General features: G+C 39.4%; 1 protein-coding gene across 8 annotated transcripts in view; it reads left to right on the plus strand.

Annotated features, from left to right (window-relative positions):
* Positions 1-1,160: 1,160 nt before the first annotated feature.
* The window catches only part of sky (GTPase-activating protein skywalker), a 130,527-nt gene continuing 108,055 nt past the window's right edge, over positions 1,161-23,632 (plus strand). For 3 of the 8 annotated variants that reach the window (XM_034985147.2, XM_034985097.2, XM_069500708.1), the window contains exons 1-3: positions 1,162-1,692; positions 2,052-2,323; positions 15,879-16,081. In XM_034985147.2, the coding sequence (XP_034841038.1) occupies positions 2,212-2,323; positions 15,879-16,081 (315 nt within the window). In that variant the 5' untranslated portion in view covers positions 1,162-1,692; positions 2,052-2,211. Of the gene's footprint in view, positions 1,693-1,900; positions 1,968-2,051; positions 2,324-15,878; positions 16,082-23,632 lie in introns of those variants that run through there. The other 5 variants (XM_034985130.2, XM_034985115.2, XM_034985138.2 and 2 more) reach the window with 3 other exon arrangements.

Here is a 23,632-nt window from a genome sequence, read left to right on the forward strand (position 1 = left end):
ACCTATCGGGTAAGTAACTACTTCCCGTTGACCTAGGCGGGTAGGTAGGTATTATTATAGCATAACTAAAGGGAAAAACCCGAAAACTATGTATTTGTGGTTACATGAAAAATAAAAAATAAAATGTGTTCATGAACAAATAATTAACTAGTTGACTTTAATCACAATATTATGTACTATGGTACAGAACCCTTCGTATGTGAGACCAACTGGCACTTGACAGGTATCCATAGTCCATACTAATATTTTAAATGCGAAAGTGTGTCTGTCTGTCCATCCGTCCATACCTCCGTCCATCCATCTATCCCAAGTAAATACGTAAATCCAGGTGGACGAAGTTGCAGGCATCCGCTAGTTGTAACATATAAATACTCAGTCTTAAATTAATGGCGTTTGATTACTTATCTGTTTGTAACCTTCTAATTTAATATAAAGTTTAATTTGAAATGCAACTAAGTACATAGGTACTTACGGTATTATTAAATGTTACGAAAATTGGCTTAAAAATAAAAGTTACAAATAATGCTAGGTGTAAGATGAGAGGTCAAAAGTTACGACAAATGTAACAAATTGAACCATCTGGCAACACAATGACATTGACTGTTGTTGACATGACACAGATAATTGTCCATAGTGCTGTATCGGATATTCTTACCAGCATTTTTAACCGACTTTTAAAAAAGGTGTGTGAAATTTTTAAACACCGTTCTTCAAGATAAAAATGTAAACCATATTTTGATCAATAATAATTATTGTAATGCACCGTAATACTTACTTATTTATTACCAAAATGAAATCGTCCGCGTGAATTTAAGGTTTTGAAACATCCTACACAAATTGTTTGATTTTATGCTCATCCCCGGATCCCGGGATGTAAACTATCCTTAGCTAACTATACGTTCTGCTCGGTACTATATTTGAAATTGTTTAAGCGTGTGTCGTTCAAGTCACTTTCAGTTCTCGTGCACACTCCACGTCAGTCCAGACAGGCTCCAGGGACCCAGGCAGAAACTTTTAAAAGGATTAGTTCGCAATTTGCTTTTTACCGCATTGTGTGTGCAAAACTACAATAATATTATACTAGGTGCGTGCAGCATTGTGAGTGTGAATCCAGTCGCAGCTATGCTCATCGCTATTCGGCTCCTCAATCGTTTTTAGTCTATGCTTTTGAGTAGGCAAGTGGCAAATCAAATGTGTCCATGTTCCGTCTCAATTTTATTAAATTCGATTTCATGCAAATCGCGAATACAGTAGGTGTGAAGGTCCGTTAATCGCCTAGATTTTTCATTAAAAGCGAAAATCTCGGTCTACTCTGTAACAATTCAGTCAGACTAGTCATTATAGAGAAAAGTTTCGTCTCGGATTCACGTTGAAGACTTTCACCGGATACATCAATAATTAGATTATACGATTCAGATTTCAGAGGTTGATTGTTTCGCGTAGGTATCAGTGAAATAAATGTTACAATGTCCCCGTGCGTATGGTCAGTTACTGATATAACTCTGTGAAGTACTGTGTGGTTCGTTTAAGTGACAAAGCAAAGGCGTCGGCAGCTCCCACTCGTCACTATTATCCCATCCGTGATTACGTTGCGCCGGGAACAGGGCACTCTAGTTAGTCGCCGCGGGGACTCCAAAGCGGTAAATACGGAGTCGCAAATCCTGCACCGCATCATTTATCGCCAAGATTTCGGTAAGTCCATTTCGGAGTACGGTTTTCATGAAAAGTCATTTCATACAGTTTCGAAATTCGGGCGTTTCTCGCTCTGACATTGAAGATCGCCCGATCAGCTGCCGCAGAGTCTTAAAATAGCAATAAAATTCCGAGCCCCTTCTGGCAGCGAGGGGCAATCAGCTGATCGGAACAATGTTTTAATTATATCCAATTAGATAATTACTTAGTTGAATAGCGACGCTCATCCGCCGCGAACAAATCGGAGGATTATGCCGACTGAGGCAACTGATAACGTATCGCCGTGATAGTGTCGTTTATAATATAATTTGCAGTCTTGACACAGTTCTAGTCACATAGCCATGGTTTGTTCCTTTCAGATTTGAAAATGGTGCAGCAGGATTTGACTTAGGTGCGTGGGACGGTGGCACATGATCTGACGGTGATGGGCTTAGTGCTGGTGTGAGTGACAGGCTGACAGTGCCAGTGCAGTGTAGTGTAGTGTCTAGTCAAGTGTAGTCGAGTGTCCGTGGAGCAGGGATGCCCTCCGTGATGTTGTCCGCAGTTCTGGAAGAGGAGCCCGACCTTTACGAGGCTTTCCCTCCACATGTCGACCCCTCCGGAATCACCATCCTAACTGACAGTCCACCAGGTAAACATTTCAATATTTTTTATGTAATTCCTTCCTTATTTCATTCATAATTCATTTTTCCCCAAGGCTTTTGCCCTAAAGTATGAATTGTTTTATCTTCTCAGTAAGACTATCTGTTGATACAACTTGAGTAAATCAGTCACCACTTTATTGCTTATAAAACACTTTTAATTATTTCCTTCCATGTCATTCGTTTTTCCTTTTGAGGTACGGAACGTACCGTTTAGGGTACGAAAATTAAATTTTAGATATCCAAATAGTTTTGAGATTTTTTTTTCTGTTGATTAAATTATTATCTAATCATGTTACTATTTCATGAGGAATTTAGAAAGTATCTACAATCACATAGAAATATTAAAGCTATTGCATTTATAGTTTGCTAATAAAAAGCTTCCATCCAACAGCCGCTAAATGTATAATATGGGTGGTTAATCATATAGGTAAGTCATATTTTTACATAATAAATTCAAATTACTCACCTACCCATTATCTTAATTCTGTTTAAAGTACCAAGTACCAAGACAAGATATCTTATCATTGAGATTTGCTATAAAAATATATTAGATTTCTTCTATGATACTCTAAACGCTTATCATTTATCACTTCCTAGTGCATTACTTAATATACAAAATATCTGACATAATATATATCTATTTATCTCTTAATTTTTATGTTGTTGAACATTTATTCTCATGACCTTTTAAAACTGTTTGACCCCTTACATAACAATAATATTTATTACAAGTACATATTTAAATGGGTATAAAATTCTATATCTATATATATATATAAAAGGAAAAGCTAACTGATTGACTGATATATCAACGCACAGCTTAAACTAACAGATGGATCAGGCTGAAGTTTGACATGAAGATAGCTATTATGTCATAGACATACGCTAAGAAAGGAGTTTTGAAAGTTCAACCCCTAAGGGGGTAAAATAGGTGTTTGAATTTCGAGTAGTCCACATGTCTACTCTAAAGTCGCAGGCATTAAAGCTAGTACGTAATAAAATGACAGTATTCATTTTCATTGAAAATTACTTCATTAAAAATACTTAGGCATTGATGTCCTTTTTACACATCTCTGTTAATTTACAAAACATGAATACAATTGTTATTGCCAAGACTTAATTTGAAATACAAAGTTTGTTGATGTGCTACACATTGGATTTGTATTTGTTCTGTTATTAGTTGTTTCGAATGACACAGTATTTTTATATGATTATCGTTAAAGTGTCAAAAGCAGGATTTTAAAAGCCTATTAAGATGTTCTTGAAATAACTACTTACTATTTCCTAGTTGGAAAATTTTGAGAAATCTTTTTGTCTTAGTAAGTACGATTTAGTTAGTCACGGGCAATAGAAAATATCTTCATGGAATAAAGGATAGTTCTTGTGTCATCAAGAACCTCCCTGGCTCATTGGTAACTGACAAGTGGTGCAATCTTATCATTGGAGTCCCTGGTTTGATTTTCGATTGGCCTAATTAAGGAATTTATAATTTCTAAATAACTAGACTCAGGGCTGATCTGGTGGGACACTAAGACTGTGGTTAGTTACCACCCTACTAAGAGATTTAGCGGTACAGTACGATGCCGCATAAAAGCTGATTAGATATGAATTTAAAATACTTACTACATTGGCCACGATTCTGTTCTTTTTCTAAACTAAATTTATAATATCTGCGTCTTTTTCTTTACAGTATTGCTAAAAAAGGACGGAACATGAATTTTACATTTAAATATTTAAATTTTAGTGTACGCTACAAAAAACAATAGGCTCGCGGCTGGCAGCTAGTCACGATTTTGTCTGTCCTTTTCATATTACATTAGTAAGAAGAGGATGCGAATACTCTAAAATTTAGGTGTGCTCAGAATCAGTACCATTATCCCTTCCAGCTTAGCCAGATGAGATTGCAGTTAAGCATTTTCACTAATTAAAAAAAAAAACTGATCCATAAATGTACGGTTCTGTTCTGAAAAAGATCTTAATTCATGAATATCTAGTTTTATGAGATAACTAACTTATACCCGCGACTTCGTCCGCGTGGTCTACTCAAATTTCGAACCCCTATTTTACCCCCTCAGCGGTTGAATTTTCAAAAATACTTTCTTAGCGGATGTCTACGTCATAATAGCTATCTGCATGCCAGCCCGATCCGTCCTGTAGTTTGAGCTGTGCGTTGATAGATCAGTCAGACCTTTTCCTTTTATATATATTTAGATAACAAAAGAATTACAGTGAATCATACATTTTATCTTCACAGAAATCGCCACAGTGTCTATTCAATGTGTAGACTTTAGATTTATCTACTAGAGACTTTGCTACACTTTAGAACAACTATGTAATACCAATAGGTAATTAGCACAATCTACAGAGATAAATAGTGTGTCGATCCACATTTGGCCAGACTGGTGGACTATAGCCAAACCGTCTCATTTTGAGAAGATACAGGTCTCTTCTTAGAATGAGAGTTGTTTAAGTGCTCAGTAATGATAATAATGTTCGAGACCTAAAAAAACCTGGCTAAGGTTTTTTTATTCAGATACAAGTTGGCCCTTGACAGCAATCTCACCTGGTGTTAAGTAATGATGCAGGCTAACCTGGAAGGGGTATGGCAGTTTTTATTAAACCCATGCCCCTTTGGTTTCTACACGGCATCGTACCGGAACGCTAAAACGCTTATTGACACGGCTTGCCAGTAGGGTGGTAACTGGTAACTAGCCACGGCGGAAGCCTCCCACCAGACCAGATCAAAAATTTAGAAATTACAAAATACCCCTGCTAGGATTCGAACCCGGGATCTCCCACTAATAAGATCACAGTGCTTACCACTGCGCCAGGGAGGTCGTCAAATTCTTCGAGAAATATTCTTCAAGTGTACGGCAAGGGTGGGACTGGACAAAGGCATCACTTCAATTTTTCCATAACTCTCCGTCCATCACCAGACCACCAAAACATGGAAACCGTTTATGATTAATCATACCAATCACCTCTTCCTCCCATGCTGTTGTTGATGATTTTGTGGATCCAGAAAAAGCTGATTTTTCCCGCAACCTGTTTGGGAATCTATATTTTATTTTTTTATTAGCAAGTAAGCTGTGATAGCCTAGCGGTTAGAACGTCCTTCTAATCGGAGGTCGGGGGTTCGATCTCGGGCACGTACTTCTAACTTTTCGAAGTTATATGTGCATTTTAAGTAATTAAACATCACATGCTTTAACGGTGAAGGAAAGCATCGTCAGGAAACCTGCATGCCTGAGAGTTCTTCATAATGTTCTCAAAAGTGTGTGTGAAGTCTATACCAATCCGCATATAGCCAGCTTGGTATACTATGGCCAAAACCTTTCTCACTTTGAGAGGAGACCCGTGCTCTGTAGTGAGCCGGCGATAGGTTGATCATGATGATGATGATGATGAAGAATGTTGGTACTTGAATGTGTGAAGAAACTGTATTTAAAATTTCAAAAGGTTTCGTTAGCTTACGATGAGCTGCTAGCAGCTAGCTACAGCAACATTGTTACTTGTTTGTGAAACAAGGAGACATTGTGTTCGGTGCTGTCTAAACATGGAAACATTACGCGATCGCTAACTAACTGACTTATCCGAGGAACTGCATGTTTGTAATTTACATGCATGCTTGCTTTATGAAATTGCTTAAGGCGAGTCACCGAGGCTAAGCGGAAAAAACTGGTTTGCTAGATCAAATGTTTTAGGTATTTACTATTAAATAATGGCCTTGCTAAAAATATACAATATACCTAAAGACATTGTCTAAATAATGTGCTACTTTGATACACAATAGGAAGTACTTCACTCGATCAAATAAAATCTTGGAATAAGCCGAAATAAAAGTCTAAAACGAATTATTTAATACAAAAATTTCTGACTTGGCAAATAATTTTTATATGGAAATATTTGTCTTTAAGTACTACAGAGAACCTGCTAAATTTTGGTTTTCAACAGGACTTCTTTAATTTATTAAATTCAAATTTAACGTTTGAAACACAGAATTTGAACGTTGCCAAGCGGTTTACTTCAAAGCCGCGCTGCCCGCCTCGGTGACTCGCCTTAATGAATTTTTGCGGACTGCCCGGGTGGGAGCGGGTGCGTCCTGCGGGCGCACTGCTATACTTTCCATGCCGCTCGGCACCCGCTCAGTAATAACTGTATTAGGATACGTCCGCGCGTTTTCCTTCCAATTTCTTGTAAATATAAAAAAATTGTTCTACTCGCTACCCGCCTCGCAGGACGCACCCGCTTCCCGCCCCTCAGGACGCACCCGCTCCCCGCCCCGCAGGACGTACCCGCTCCCACCTGGGCTGCCGACGAACTTAAAACAGCTTTAAGATGTTTTACTTAATAGTTTTGATTACTTAAGTAGCTAAAATAATAAAAAATCTTTTAAGTTATGTAAGCAGTTATAGAATCTTAGTTATTACTTAGGTATTTAGCGATTATAATTTATAATCAAACAATACTTATCAGTTATCTTTAATACCTATTTAGCACTATTTTATCAAAGCAAGTAGCAGTCAGAAAGATTTGATGTTTCATAAGATCCTTTTATAACTTTTCTATTGGGATGAAGTTTCTTGTCGGCTCTTCTCAGTACAATCTACTTTTCGAACCGGTGACATAAATCATAAATGGCAGAACAACTTAATTAAATTCTAATTAATTTCATATGCCACTTTGCACTTTGCAGTCAGGAAAAACGTGAGTAAAGGAAACAAACTTATACAAAATCTAGGTATATCTAGACTGCACGGCGGCTTTAGACAATAATTCTATTTATCAGGTTAATTAGGTAATAAACCTAACCATAAAATTCTGAAAAGCATGTTATTAAAGCTACTGCCACAACTGCGTGTCATACACGCGGGATGCGGGATGCGATGCGGGAGTGTCCACGACGCGAATCTGTAAGTGCACACCTCACTTGTAGTCGCGTAGGTGTGGAATATGGCGCCATTAGGCGTCGTCCTAATACAACGCGAATGAGTGATCATCGCGAATTCGCGCGAACTTTACTCATACGAACGCGCGATCAAACATACTGATCTCGAATAGGTGTCCTAATAAGCATTCGCGCGATGAATCGCGTATTCGCGTTCTTTAGTCGCGAGCACGCGATGGTCGCATCGCTTACTCGCGCGATGATCGGGTTGTAAGGATCGTGGCAGGCGACGACCGCCGCCCGCGCCGCCGCTGCGCGGCTGACGTTCTCGTTTCGTAGTCGCTTTGGTCGCACAGGTTTGGATGATGCTTTACATGATTTTATTGCTACTCTACTACGTTCATACACAAGCCACAATAAAGATTCGCTGATAAGAGACGAGCATACTTCGAGATGAGATGTATTTGTCGCCCCTGATAACAATCTCCGTAACCTAGATCTCGTTGATAACGCTATTACGCGATAGAAGACACTACTACTTTGTTACCAGACAGACATGAATTCAATCTATACTAATCTATACTCCTATTATTTATTATCTTTTATATCTTACCCCCTTAGGGGTTGAATTTTCAAAAATCCTTTCTTAGCGGATGTCTACGTCATAATAGCTATCTGCATGCCCAGCCGGATTCGTCCAGTAGTTTGAGCTGTGCGTTGATAGATCAGTCAGTCAGTCAATCCTTTTAGATTTAGATTTAAAAAAACCGGCCAAGTGCGAGTCAGGCTCGCGCAATGAGGGTTCCGTACTACAGTCGTATTTTTTCGACATTTTGCACGATAATTCAAAAACTATGACGCATAAAAATAAATAAAAATCTGTTTTAGAAAGTACAGGTGAAGACCTTTCATATGAAATAGTCACTCACTTCGAATGTTGAAAATACTAATTATTAGTTCATGACCACAATTCAATTTTTTTTGTGTGATCTAACCCTAAATTCACGTTTTTCAGATATTTCCCCAAACGTCAGCTATAAGATCTACCTACCTGCCAAATTTCATGATTCTAGGTCAACGGGAAGTACCCCGTAGGTTTCTTGACAGACAGACAGACAACAAAGTGATCCTATAAGGGTTCCGTTTTTCCTTTTGAGGTACGGAACCCTAAAAAGGCTAATATTCTTTAAAAAAAAGGAATTAATTCTTAGTTTTGCTGCAAAGTGTATCGTGTTTACGTTTCATCGGTTCCGCATTTTTTCAAAACTTTTGTTCATAATCAGGATATTGTTTTGTGCAATATCAAAGCCATAGTGATATCACGTACGACTGTAGGTACGAATATAAGCATAACTCGTCGCTTCCGGATGCTCCGTATGTATCGGAAATGGCAGTCATGGAAGCTCCGTTGAGAATTTCAAGGCCAGTTAAAGTATAACATACGACCACTTGCATATTGGGGTGCGTGCGAAGCATAATGCATCACTATCTCTATATCTATATTATAAATGCGAAAGTGTGTTTTTTGTTGGTTAGTTGGTTTGTCCTTCAATCACGTCGCAACGGTGCTACGGATTAACGTGATTTTTTGCATGGGTGTAGATAAAGACCTGGAGACTGACATGGGCTACTTTTTATCCCGGATTTTTAAAAACCTAATTCCACGCGGACGGAGTCGCAGGCATCAGCTAGTCCATATTATAAATGCGACAGTGTGTTTGTTTGTTGGTTTGTCCTTCAATCACGCTGCAACGGAGCAATGGATTGACGTGATTTTTTGCATGGGTGTAGATGAAGACCTGGAAAGTGACATAGGCTACTTTTTATTCCGGAAAATCAAAGAGTTCCCACGGGATTTATAAAAACCTAAATTCACGCGTACAAAGTCGCGGGCATCAGCTAGTTTTATTATAAACATACAAACTATAGACATGCTGGTTGTAAAACAGGCCCTACGTAATGAGATAAATAATGCATACATTTTGAGATCTCACTCGCCATTTTAGCTCTGTGTGAACTATCATTATACTATTCTCTTTTACTTCAAGACACTTTATAATTTTATTGTCCTACTGTCTGAGAAATTGGGAAATCCTTTAAGCGGTTCTTCAATAGTTTTTGTTTCAATTGCCTTTCATCAGTATTTTATTATTTTCCTATACATTGGCAAATCTCGGTCATAGATGCAATTTACACTGTAACTACTTAAAACTATTATTAGATTCGAGTTTTCTATTTTACTTTGAGACGGTTTATAGGTATTTTCTGAGAAATAGGGTCTTGGACTATTGTAATAAAATGATGTGTATTAAAGTGAGTAATTTAAAAAAACTTGAGTTTTATTTATGTATTTTTAAAATGAACGTCACGCAGAACGTGAATTAAATGACTTCTCAATCCGTAAACGACAATTTATTTATTTATTTTTAAATAGATAAATATTTTTATGTTAAAAAATTGAAAAATATTCGTCGTTTAGGCCTTGTGACGTCATTAATCGCTTTCCGTACAGCGTGACGTTAATAATTAATTATATTAAAAATTAATAAAAATCATAATTTAAAAAAAATATCTTTAATAATGAATTCTAGCCTCATAAACTACCGCTATACAAAAAAATCACGTCGATTTATTACTTACTGTCCAAGACCTTATTGGAAAATCCTTAACCAAGCGGCTCTATAAGTTTCTTTGTCTCAATGGCCTTATGTATTTTATAATTTTCCAATAAACCGGCAAGTCACGGCCACAATACAACTTACACAATACCTAAGACAAAAGAACAACCATTAATAAGTTTTCTTTTCTCTTTTACTTTACTGTTGCGTTGCAGATTTTATTTATTAGACTGGTGGCTAATTTGATACAATTAACTTTCACGTTAAGTTAATAATTGTAGATACCTGTTACATGTTCATATGGAACATTTTAGATACCTAGTTATTCGTATTTTTATTTTTAATAATTATAGTAGTTAGTACATTGGCACTTTATATTATTTTATTCCATGTAGGTACGATGAAATTGTTTTTGAAGCATGTTCTAACATTTTCAGTAAGTAGGTATGTATTTTGTCTTGGGAAGTGCATTTATTTCTACTGACAGTAGGTACGCGGCCGAAAGTGATGAACATCGACCTTTAGAAAGAGACAGTCTTGGCTAAAGCTGACGCCACTAAAATGGCGGCAACGCGCATTAGCAATTTGCGGGACTTACAATCGTCAACAAATTCTGCCCTTTGATTGGCTGTGAAAAAATGTAAACAGCGAATCAATCAAAGGGCAGAATTTGTTGACAATTACGATAACGTTATACGAATACGTTTTTCTTACACAATCGGGGGGCTGGTCAGTCAGCTAGCTTTTCTTGTTAAATATTTAGAATTCATAAAACAATATCTATTATGTAATATACTTACTTAATTATAAATTAACACGGGTACTATAGGTAAGTGATTTCTTGCAAAATGTGCGCTCGCACGTGGCGCGATGTTTTGTCCGTCAATAACAATCAAGCTGCGAAGTTTAGTGGGGGCAACACGCCACCTGGCGAAAAGTTGAATGAAATCTCCGCTGTTACCTAATATTAGGTATTAACGGTCCGTAAACACTGTTATGGCCTCCAGAAATAAATTTCATTTGGCACTGATGAATGAATTCAATTGGTATTTAACTAGAGAAGTGTAGGGGACTAAGACGAAATTGAAATCTAAATTATATATAAAAGGAAAAGGCGACTGACTGACTGACTGACTGACTGATCTGCCTAGGGGCGCGAGATTACGAAAGGGCGCGTGCGATCATGTACAGTTGGATTAGCGAGTCTGTGCCTCAGATATCTTTCTTCGTTTCTATGCAAAATCTTGGAGTCACCGCCTCTTCTTTAATATAGCAAAGTCTCAAGTCTCCACTCGTTTACTTCGTATAATCACCAAATACCAGCTTTGCGATTATAGTACGCGACAAGTCGAGATGGCAATCGAGGAGGAAACGCCCCCGCACCCGCACAGCCCCCGAGCTAACCCGGTTTGGGTGACGGGGGGCGTCCCCCCGTCTCATACCCCGATTGCTATCTCAACCTGTCGCAGACTATACATGGTGCTTGCCTAGGGCGCTCCTGACATTTTAATCCACCTCTGGACCAAACCCATTCTGCTAGGAGACCCGTGCCGATTAGTGTTAGATATCCAATGAAATACAAGTTAACGAAGGCGGGGCTTCCTCTAGTTCCACACTAAGCAGCAATTTGTACAGAGATGAAAGGAGCTCGGCAGTCTTTGAATTCTTAATACAGTACAAGTCGTAAGCTTCATTTTGAATTCTGAAGGCTTACCGCCTAACGAACAACAATTTGCGTCCAATTTCCTCTACAAAGAAGGATAATGTTGAATGAAGCATAATAATAAAGGAAGGAAATGTAATTATTTTCATCTCGTATCTAAAAGTGTAAGACTCTACGTTGTTAATTCTCTTTTTGTTTTCATGATTGACTTATAATTGTACAGAACAGAACTGAATTTCTTGACGGTAGAGACTTGATCTTTAAATTAGCACTTCTACAATCTACCTACATAAAGGAACAGCCCCTAAGATTGTGTATTCATTGTAAATAGTAATCGAAATTCTGCCCTTTGATTGGTTGAATTCAATGTTCAGATTTTTTCAGAGCCAATCAAGGGGCAGAATTTGCTACCGATTATGAATACGTTTTTCTTACACAATCGGGAGGCAAATTTTGTTCTGATGTTTTGGATAACAATGACTTTCTTAAATCTGACTAGATTTTTTTGAAAAAAAAAAACGGCTTTAATATCATCTTTAACTTCTTTATATAAATAAATAAATTAAAGTTGATAGTTTAGAATATTAAAATCGGGCTCGATTCTGCAATATTTCAAGATGTTGTGATAGAAACAGCCGATTTGAAATGAGAAAAACATGAATTGCATAAACTATGTACCTACCTATTATGAGAGCCATTTAAAGTTTATATTTAGGCGTAAATTGTGTCGAGTGCTTTAAAATATTCACATTTTTAGGGTTCCGTACCTCAAAAGGAAAAGCAGAACCCTTATAGGATCACTTTTTTTATTTATTCAGATACAAGTTAGCCCTTGTCTGCAATCTCACCTGGTGGTAAGTGATGACGCAGTCTAAGATGATAGCGGGCTAACCTGGAAGGGGTATGGCAGTTTTTATTAAACCCATACCCCTTTGGTTTCTACACGGCATCGTACCGGAACGCTAAATCGCTTGGCGGCATGGCTTTGCCGGTAGGGTGGTAACTAGCCACGGCCGAAGCCTAGCACCAGACAAACTTTGTTTGACCACCCACCACCAGACTTTGTTGTCTGTCTGCCTGACTGTCTGTCTGTATGTCTCTCGGTCTGTCAAGAAACCTACAGGGTACTTCCCGTTAACCTAGAATCATGAAATTTGGCAGGAAGGTAGATCTTATAGCAGGCATGAGGGGAAAAATCTGAAAACCGTGAATTTGTGGTTACATCACAAGAAAAAAATTAAAATGTGTTTAGGAACAAATATTGCTATTTTCGATTTTCAAAGTAAGATTGATATACCAAGTGGGGTATCATATGAAAGGGCTTTATTTGTACATTCTAAAACAGATTTTTATTTATTTTTAGGCATAATAGTTTTTTGATTTATCATGCAAAATGTCGACAAAATACGATTGTAGTACGGAACCCTCAGTGCGCGACTCTGACTCGCATTTGGCCGGTTTTTCTACGAGTAGGTCGGTACAAGAAACATTGGCGCACGGAATGTGCGCATGCGTCATTTACCACATAATTTTGGAAGCACTTCAGGTTGGAGTTTTTCCTTTATAGTTTCACTGAAGTATGATAATGGGAATTTTCCCGATTTATCTTTAAATTAAAAAAAACCTATGTATTGAGAAATGAAGAATCGGTTTACCATCTAATCCGATATTCTACTTACAAAGACGGATGACGTCAATTCATTGCTAGGCGGACGGAGATCTCTTGTACAATTCTTGCAATTCACGGAGGCGAGTGTCTCATGCTTGTGTTTTTAAGTCGTATCGGTATAAGTAAGGTACACTAAATGTGTGCGTTTGCGAGCGTTTGCTCGCGACTGATTGGTCTGACATTCACGCACACTTACGCAATGCCCTTGTATCAACCTTGTACAACCTTGTATAACCACAAGTAAAGTTCACTCGTCTTCGTGAATTGCAAGAACTGACATGGAGCTATAGATCCACTTAGCTAAGTTGTGCATCGATAAGTATAAGCATAATGCATGTACATTTTGAGATCTCACTCGCCATTTTAGCTCTATGTATCAACTGGCATGTCAAAATTACGATTAAAGACTAAAATATTACTTTTAAAATGACAGTTGACATTAAACTGGGATTTGACACGCAACGCTCATTTCGACTGTACTACTTCGACTTTCGACTGTACTACTTCGACTTTCGACTGTACTACTAACTATAATGACTAAACTACTTTTACTATAATAATGAAAATTATGCGTCATTTATTTCAACAGAATGTTGGAAGCTCTTCAAGTTTTTTTAGCTTTTCCTTTATAGTTTCACTGAATTAACTTACCCACTCGTAATTGGGAAGTTTTCAGTAACTATCATGAGAATTTTATTTAAACAAGGTCGCGTTAAGAACAATGTAGAAGAATTAGTTCAATGATTTGAATTGTATTTTTATACCATCTCGGAATTTACGAGGCGATATCCTCAATAACATTGTAGAAGCATTGTAGAAGAGAGGGGTATTCGTAGTGGCTAGTGCGCTCCAAACAAACTTAGTTCGAGATCTATTCAGACTTAAAATTGAGTTAAAACGAGACAGATTTATGTGAGAGATATAGTGTCTCTGTCTCGTTTTAACTCTGTCTTAAGTCTAAGCTAAGTCAGAGTGCGCTCTATAGATCTCACCCTTAGACTGCCAAGGGTCACTGTTCCCTGTTCAATTTTTGTTTACCACGAAGACTTAATGCCCCCCTCAATGGTACTTATGTGTTTATCTCTAAGAAGATATGCTATGAAGTTGTTTAAAAACTTGTAGGTAACTAATCGTGTCGTAGCTGATAAGTGATAACCCCTTGTTATCAGCCGCGGCTCGAGCTAACACTGTACTGCGACTATGGGACTATTGGATAATTTAAAAGGAAAAATTGACTCCTTGACATTATCAACGTACAGATCTAATCAGCTGGGCCTAAAATGTACTCAACATTTTAAGCTGGAGACTTACTTCATCATCATCATCAACCGATAGACGTCCACTGCTGGACATAGGGCTCTTGTAGGGACTTCCACACGCCACGGTCTTGCGCCGCCTGAATCCAGCGGATCCCTGCGATTAGTTTGATGTCGTCCGTCCATCTAGGGGGGGAGACTTACTTGCACCAATCCAATCTATCAGCCTGTTTGCGTCCACTGCTGGACATAGGCCTTTCCAAGAGCGCCCCACCAAACACGGTCCTCCGCCTTCCTCATCCATCCGCTCCCCACCACCTTCTTCAGGTCATTAGGCCAGTCCATCGGGCTTGTCGTCCCACACTGCGCTCACCGGTACGCGGTCTCCACTACAGAATGCGGCCCCATTAGCCGTCGGTTCTGCGACAGACATGACCTGCCCATTGCCACTTCAGCCCGAAAGGTGTGGAAGTCCCTACAAGAGACCTATGTCTAACAGTGGATCGGTTGATGATGATGATGATGATTACTAGGTATATGAGTGTAGGTATGTAGTTATTGTGAAAAATAATTGTGCGCTCTAGATGCAGAACTATTGTTATAATTATTATTGTTTCTTGAATTTTCATGACTTGCCTCGAGTGCTTTGGCTTGCCTCCAAAATTTGTCTGTTCGTATCGCTATGTAGTTATACCTCGATAGCCCGTATCTATTTTTACAATTAATTGCACATGGCGAACTCATTTTTTTTTTATTATAATAGCTCTCCTGTAATTTACATTTTAATTGTCGTACTTATCCTATTAGTAAAAGTATTCTTAGAGACTTGAAAGAGTTATGAAATGTTATGCAATTTTTTTATTGCTATCCATTTTATTTTAGTTCTTGTATTTTCAAATTATATTTAAAACGTGATTTAGCTTTTATGTTGAATTTATTTTTAGAATGATCGAAAGCTCTACCGATCTCACATTATTCATGCAGAAGTACAATCAATCAATAAGACTTTCAGCTCAACAAAATATTATGTGGACGACGTCACAGTTATATTGTTTTTAAGCTAAAACTCCGAAACCCCATGGTAGAGCAGATAAGATATTGGAACCGTAATTTATTTTGATTCAAAGAAGTTTTTATTTGATGAAAAAAAATATTTAAAAAAAGTGGTCTGATCGACCGTGACGGCAATCGGCAGCCACTGTGGCAGGTAAACATTGCGAGTGTTGTCGCGCGCCGGGGCGCTATCGCATTTTCCGGAGGCTGGTGGAGCTTGCGGCGCGGCGGCGCTGCAGTGCCGTAGGCGCGCGCGCACCGAAAGCATGTGCCCCGCGCCCTCAGTGCGATGTACATAGAACCGGCCGCGTTCCGCGCGCAAAGCGCCGAGTCCCTCGCCCCCGATTCGCCCTCGCCGATCTGGACGCAGTGCTTACCCTCCCCGTTATTCGCAGGCAAGAAAGCGCCGCTCAAGACCTTCGAGGAGCTCCAGCCGCTGCTGCAGCAGGGCCGCAAGCGCGACTTGAAGCTGCTCATCCGCGAGAACTCGTGGCCCATCAACAGCCCCATCCGCGCCGCGCTCTGGCCGGCGCTCTGCCGACAGCACCAGCATGGCAAGTCCATGCTCGACGGATTCTACTGGGACATGGTTACGCAGGTCAGTGCTCCTACAGTTATACTTAATGTATGTATATTAAGAAATCTCGTCATCGCAAGGCCGACAACTCTCTCGAAAATTTTCTACTCGAGTGGTCTTATCTCGCGAATTTGTGTACTTAAAGTCGTGAAGGTTATGTGAATTTATTTTGTTCGGCGCCGCCCAAATGTTTAGACATATCTCGCCCCTCGATAAGGAGGTGAACACTTGCCAAGGTCGTCTATTCTCGGTCTCGATCAGACAAACTCTGATGATAAACGGGCCACGCACAAACATTCAATTAAAACGCAAATATTTTCTCACAAGCTTCGCCTATGTTCAATTAGCGATAGATTGAAAATTGTTCAAGTTGTTTGTGTGTCGAGTGTCGAGTGTTTTTGAGTGGATTGCATGAGGTCCTTGGCGAGCGTGACTACGTGACCGCTCCGCTTTAAAAAGAAATTAAGCCTTAAATGGGCATCGTACAAAAACGCCGAAAAACATCTTTTTTTTTGCGTGAAGCTCGAATGAACACGCACAATTAAATCTTGTGTTCGTAGCACTCACTGTTTACATACAGGTACATGTAAATTGCGCAAGCTTTCATCTTCCTAATACTACACCTGTCAGCAGTGGCGTGCAGGTCATAGAGGCATAAATGCACTGCTTACCCCAGTTGTAGGTAATAGCTCAATGCAAATTTTACATTATGACCTGCCAGTAAACAGGTTTCCCTAATTAATGCCTACCCTGGCTTCAAACCCTGTGCACGCCACTGCCTGTCAGATGGGTTTCGCCTCCAAGCATTTTATAACAAAGAGTCACCAAGTGTTAACAATTAAATGTTTGTGGAAAAACTCGCCGTCTCGTAACGAAAAAGAAGCGTAGGTACAACAAATCCTTATCAGTGTTTACCGCGGGAAACAACACAATAGGTAAACATAGCGTTATTATTTTATTTACATTAATTTTGAGGTGTAGTCTTTGTTCTTATTTCTGTAGATGCCGAAAGTCTTTTATCAGTGGACGTGATTCACGGCACATCAAAATTTGTTTTTACCAGGACAAAGAGCTGTGGGGTAAAATGTAGATTTCGCCAAAAGAACACTGAGAAGACGAAAATTAGGATATTTTTGCTGCCATCTTGTGGTCTTTCTATACTTATCTCGACCGAAAAGCTCTATATGCATAAGATAGAAAATAGCGAAGACAAGAACTTAGTTTAGATTAAATATTTTTGGTCGTCGTTGCTACTTTTTATACCATTTAGACAAAAACATGTTAGCACTAACATGTATCTTCATCTTTTCTTCATAATAAGGATGTCAGCGCGCGCTGCTGAAGCGCTCTTCATCTTAGGCTGCATCATCACTTGCCAGCAGGTCTGACTGTAGGCTATAAACATAAAGAAGAGTAATTAACCAAATTTCTGTACCGGCATACCGCTAGTACGATCATAGAGTTAGACAGTACGAAAGAGTCCTTGCGTTTGACATCAACGTGCGCACTGCGCGCACGCATCGAGCGGGCCTCATCTCGCATCCCAATTAGTTACGGATAACAGACTAAATGAAAAAATAGAATGAGCTATCGCGTGCTAATTAAGTTGTACAAAATCTCTAAAATAAATTGACAAGTCTGAAACTAGTATCCTTTTTACAATGTTTTATATGGAAAACAATGGGACTAGTTTTAGACCTGTCAGTTTAGTTAAGATATTTTTGTATAATCGATTAAAACCAATGTTAAATGCTACTGCCATACGATACGATGCTATTTGTTGTGGAAATCGGCTTTTACTAGCTGGCTTGGTACATATTCTGGAATAATACCCTATAGCGGGGTAGGTTAGGTATATGTTTGAAAACGACAAAAATGATAGTCCTTCATTTTCTTAGTTTGGCTCATCGAATCCTTTACTACCAAAGTTTTGATAAGCTACACTATAAAAATAATGCGATTCGGTAAGTTTTCACATACATGCTTAGCTGCGGATCCCGATGAAAAGACAGCCCAAAGGTATGATTCCGAACCACGCTGCACGCAGCAGTGCTGCCGCAACAGTGCTGTCGCGGCACTACTGGTCCCCATACAATGTCTATAAGCTTATATGAGATTACATTCCGAGCTAGCAATGTCGCGGCAGCAATGTAGCGGAACATTGCTGCCTAGCTCGGAATGTAATCTTTTTTCTTTAGTCTGAGTAGCTGACAACAAATAACAATGGATAGACGATTAACAACAGCTGCTAATGAAACTGGCCACTTTTCTGCTCCTATTGTTTGATTGTTGCGAGTTGCGACACAATGTATGCCTATTGCGTTTGCTTGTTTAGTAAATAGTTATCTATTAGGTAAGTATCTCTGCCTTGGACAAGACTATCGACCTATCTAATGTACTTGATAAGATTGTTTTATGACAATGTTAATATATGCCAATTTGTATACAGATACCTACGTACAGAACTCTATAGTCTTATACATAGGACTTACTATAAAGATTTTCATTAATATATTTGTATTTTTAGCTTAGGTTAACTGGTAATCCCGCACTTGCACACTTGTAAAAACTCATGTCGGTTTGATTTTAATAGAGATAGCGAGTAACCTGATGTTAAGTGATTACCGCCGCCCATGAACATTTGCAGCACCAGAGGAACTGCCAATGCGTTGCCGGCCTTTTAGTAATTTGTTGGTCCGCCCCTTGAATAACCCCATGTTGTAATCTAGTGGTAACACCGCCGATGGGAGTTGATTCCACAGTTTGCACGTGCGGTGAAAGAAGGATCTGGCACAGCGGACGGTCGAAGTGCATTAGACACCAGACAGAGAGTGAAATTGCTTACGGTTGCTATGATTTATGCCAAAACGTGGTGGGCACGAGCCGTACCACTTACGAGGCACGGATTCAAAACATCACCTGAGCCTTTCTTATCCAGACGCTTTTCATCACCTTCTTTGTATCCCATCTTTTTGAAAGCTATAGAGAAGTATGCGGTCTCAAATCTGCTAGATATTTTCCGAAATAACTGTTACCGTTTAAATATTACACTCATTTCAATATGTCGCAATTGTCATTTAATGATTACAATATAAGCTTACAATGGATTAACATGCCGTCCTCCTCGGTCAATGTTATGAATCGATTGTGCCATTATCATTTTTACTACAAAACTACGACTATATTAGTCTGCTTCAAGTAATTAGGAGTTAATTGATTAGGCAGTTATGAGAAATTATTTGTTATTCTTTGTATCACGCTGTTGGGCCAAATAGATAATAATATTAGTCATGCAGAAGCTACGAGATAACCTATTTGTTTAGTGTCAACAAAATCATATTTGGGAAGCGTGTAAAAGACGTTCTAATAGATTTTACTTCACGTGCTCTCTCAACTTTAGGTCAAGTGCAAGTCACTTATTGACATAATGCGGTATTTGATAACTAGTCAAATTAGTGACTTTTTATCAAACGTCAAAACGCGCGCTTAGTAGATTCTATGAAATACTGGAATGTGACATCACATCATAATGACGTACTTTTTTAGTTTAATGGATAATTTAAAATGGTTATTACACTTAAAACTAAAAAAGGGCGTGAATTTTACTTATTCTACAAGATCCTCTTTTAATAATCACTGAGAAATCATCAGTACCTTTATTATTAATGTGAAAGTGTGTTTTTGTTGGTTTGTCCTTTAACCACGCCGCAACGAAGCAACGGATCAACTTGATTTATTGCATGGGTATAGTTAAAGACCTGGAGAGTGACATAGGCTACTTTTTATCCTGGAAAATCAAAGAGTTCCCACGGGATTTTAAAAACCAAATCCACGCGGACGACGTCGCGGGCATCAACTAGTATGAAATAAATCAGTACCCATATTATAAATGCGAAAGTGTGTTTGTTTGTTGGTTTACTGGTTTGTTGGTTTGTCATTCAATCACGTCGCAACGGAGCAACAGATTGACGTGATTTCTTGGCATGGGTAATGGGTATAGTTTAAGACCTGGAGAGAGATATAGGTTACTTTTTATCCCGGAAAATCTAAGAGTTCCCACGGGAACTCTCGGTGTGCGAGTCTGACTCGCACTTGGCCGGTTTTTTTTCTTTTGATACTACATTACATTTGAAGATCGACTACCCACCTTTTCTGTACTGATTAGTTAGTATAAAAAATTGCAATAGGCGCGAGGCAAAGTTCCAGTTTTTTCAGCGAAAGCAAATAAACAAGCGAGCGTGTTTTCGACCAAATGCATTATGTTTCTGTTATTATTTGGCGCGCGGTTGGCACGATTTCAAATCGGGTGATTTGTTGTGTTAGTATAAGATTTTATATCTCGCCAACGATGATAGAATTCGAGTGTCGAAACTTCTTCTTCTTCTCTGGGCTGGTTTCCGCAGTTAAACGTTTCCGTCTGTTGTGCGTGCATTGCCCCTCCCCGCTGAAGTGTGTCGAAACTTTATCCTCATAGTACAATGGACCGTTTTTGAAGAAATTAAATATCACTTGCTCAACGGTGAAGGAAAACGTTGTAAAGAAAATTGCATACCTGAGAGTTCTCCTGTTCCTAAAGGTGTGTGACGTCTGCCATTCCGCAGTTGGCCAGCATGGCCTATTCTGGGAGGAGACCTCTGCTCATTAGTGGGCCAGCGATGACTCGTCATGATGATGATGATGACAATGGACCGTAATTGATGTCTTGATTTGAAGCTCAAATTCGTCCATACCTCTCTACACCTAGTCACCTAGTGCTCCAAGCCTTACGAAATTAAAGTATTATCTAGTAATGAATTTTTGTCTTCAAATCAAGGATTTTAAGCCCATTTTCGTGTGGTAGGAGGCTTCGGCCATGGCTAATTACCGCCCTACCGGCAAAGTTGTGCCGTCAAGCGATTTAGCGTTCCGTTACGTGCCGTGTAGAAACCTAAGGGGCGTGGGTTTAATAAATACTGCCATACCCCTTCCAGGTTAGCCCGCTCTATCTTAGACTGCATCATCACTTACCACCTGATGAGATAGCAGTCAAAGGCTAACTTGTATCTGAATAAAAATAAATACAAAAAATTACTTTGACGTTATTCTGTTTCGACGCTCGAATTCTATCAACGTTGGTGAGATGTAAAATGTACTAAGCACACTGAATGTTCGCCGTTCACCTTCGATGCTGCGCGCGAGCATACTATAATCGGCAGGTGACCTAAGCCCGAATTACTTGCACTGGAAAATTATACCTATTTCCTTCCGATTCTACACGTACGCATTCGTAGATTATTTTAAACTTTGACGCGTTAAAATCGTTACCAAATTTGCCAATAAAAATCAATATGTTTGCGTCCGTCTACTTACTTGTCCATACTAATATTATAAATGCGAAAGTGTGTCTGTCTGTCTGTCCCTCTGTCTGTCTGTCTGTCTGCTTGCCTTTCACCGGCCATCCGTTCAACCAATTGTGACGAAATTTGATACAGCGGTAGCTTACATCCCGGGGATGGACATAGGCTACTTTTTATCCCGGAAAATCAAAGAGTTCCCACGGGATTTTTAAAAGCTCAAATCCACGCGGACGAAGTCGCGGCCGTCATTTAGTTTCTGAATATTTTTTTAGTGTTCCGTACCCGAAGGCTGCCTACCTTATCACTAAAGCCTCCGCTGTCTATCCGCCCGTCCGTCGTCCGTCCGTCCGTCCGTCTGTCTGTGTGTCTGTCTGTCAGCGGGCTCTACCTCGTGAACCGTAATAGAGAGTTGAATTTTTACAGAATATGTATTTCTATTACCGGTATAACAGAAAATAAAAATTTCAAAATAGTCACCATGAAATAAATAGATATATTAAAAAGTTTAATTTCTTGTACGATACGGAATCCTTCGTGTGCGAGTCCGACTCGAACTTGCCCGTTTTTTTTCGTTTCATAGTTGCTGCAACTTGACAGAATTGTTTAAGAAAAGTTTCATAAAACAGTTCAGTCTTAAACAGTTTCATAGGTGAATCATTTTTTAATTAAAAATAAATGTTGGCAATGTAGCCTGCTCTGCGATCTGGTTCACCTTCACAATTCGCACTTAGCTGCAGCACTGCAGTCTACACACATGTTCATAGCGAGTCTTTGAAAAGCTATCGTATGCGCTTATGTATGCGCCACATTTTTTTTTATGTCAATGAACAGCTTTTGTAAGTTCCTCTGGTGCTGCAAATGTTCATGGGCAGCGGTAATCACTTAACATCAGGTGACCCGCCTGCTCGTTTGCTCGCTATATCTATTAAAAAAAATATTAACTTGTATTCATTGCCTCACACGCATCTTTAACTTTTCGGAGTTATGTATAGGTATGTCATGTACGTTCTAAGCAACTAAATATCACTTGATTAAACGGTGAAAACATGGTGAGGAAACCTGCATCCCTAAGAGTTCTCCATAGTATTCTCAAAGGTGTGTGAAGTCTGCGCATCCGCATTTGGCCAACAACGTGGCGAACTATGGCTTCAACCGTTCTCATTCTGAAAGGGGACCCGATAGTGATGATGATGTTGATCCTTTGCCTTACTTCGTGCTTTGACAACCTTATAAAGACAGCTTACTCTCAGACGTAAAGCTTAGGTACTGCTTAGCCAAACTTCAGTAGGTACCTAATGAATTGGCTAAGTTTCGTGTTTGAAGAATTTGCATAGTTGCATCGTGCATACTCCCTAAACGCACCTGAGCTGCGCTGCGCGTCACTGCAGGGCGCGGCACAGAGCGTCAAAATATTATTTCTATCATTTTGTATGGCGCTTATCGCACTAGAGCGGCGCTGCACAGCGCTTCACCGCGCGTTGCCGCGCGTCGCGGCTGGGAGAATATTGTGAAGCGCAGCGCAGTAACGCTCGGTGCAGCGACGCTAGTGCGACATACCCAGCGGCGCGTCGCGTCGCTTCAGAATCCGTACGGCGCTCGGATAAGATACACGCGCATCGAGTTAAGTATTTAATGTAAAGGCGTGATAAACCTCAAAATAAATAACGTAGTTTTAATTTTTGGCACATGACGGGCTCTTAGAAGTATATCCTCAAAATTCCCAACCCCTAGGATGTCGGCTTCCACCCTTTCCCTCTTCACTGTCGCTCATCTTGCGACGTTGTGGCTCGTACGCGAATGGGTGTAAAAGTGACGCGCAAGTGACGCGAGCTGCCGCGTACTGCAGTTGTAGTGCGGTAAGTACCGTGAGCGGCCTGAAGTGACGCTTTCTGCAGTCGGACTGCAGCGACGCGCAGTGCAGCGCAACTGCATACAGACCTCTATCGTTGTGAAGACCCAATAATTTATTTTTCCAAATAATTTGGCTCGCTGAAACCATTTTAAAAATGGCACAAGTTCAAATAACTTTCAAAATAATTATCTTCTGAAACGATATTTCATACGTGTGATTGTGAATCATGTCATATTATTGAAATAAATATTTTTGCAAAACAGGAACGCGGAATTTTTTCTCTATAATCTATTTTGGTGCGTCAACCACAACACGGCAAAGCTAATAAATGGCTAATAAGTAGTAACTAATAACAATAAATTAGAACTCTAATATTTTCCGGTT

Source organism: Maniola hyperantus, chromosome 1 (genome assembly GCF_902806685.2).
Source record: "Maniola hyperantus chromosome 1, iAphHyp1.2, whole genome shotgun sequence".
NCBI lineage: Eukaryota > Metazoa > Arthropoda > Insecta > Lepidoptera > Nymphalidae > Maniola > Maniola hyperantus.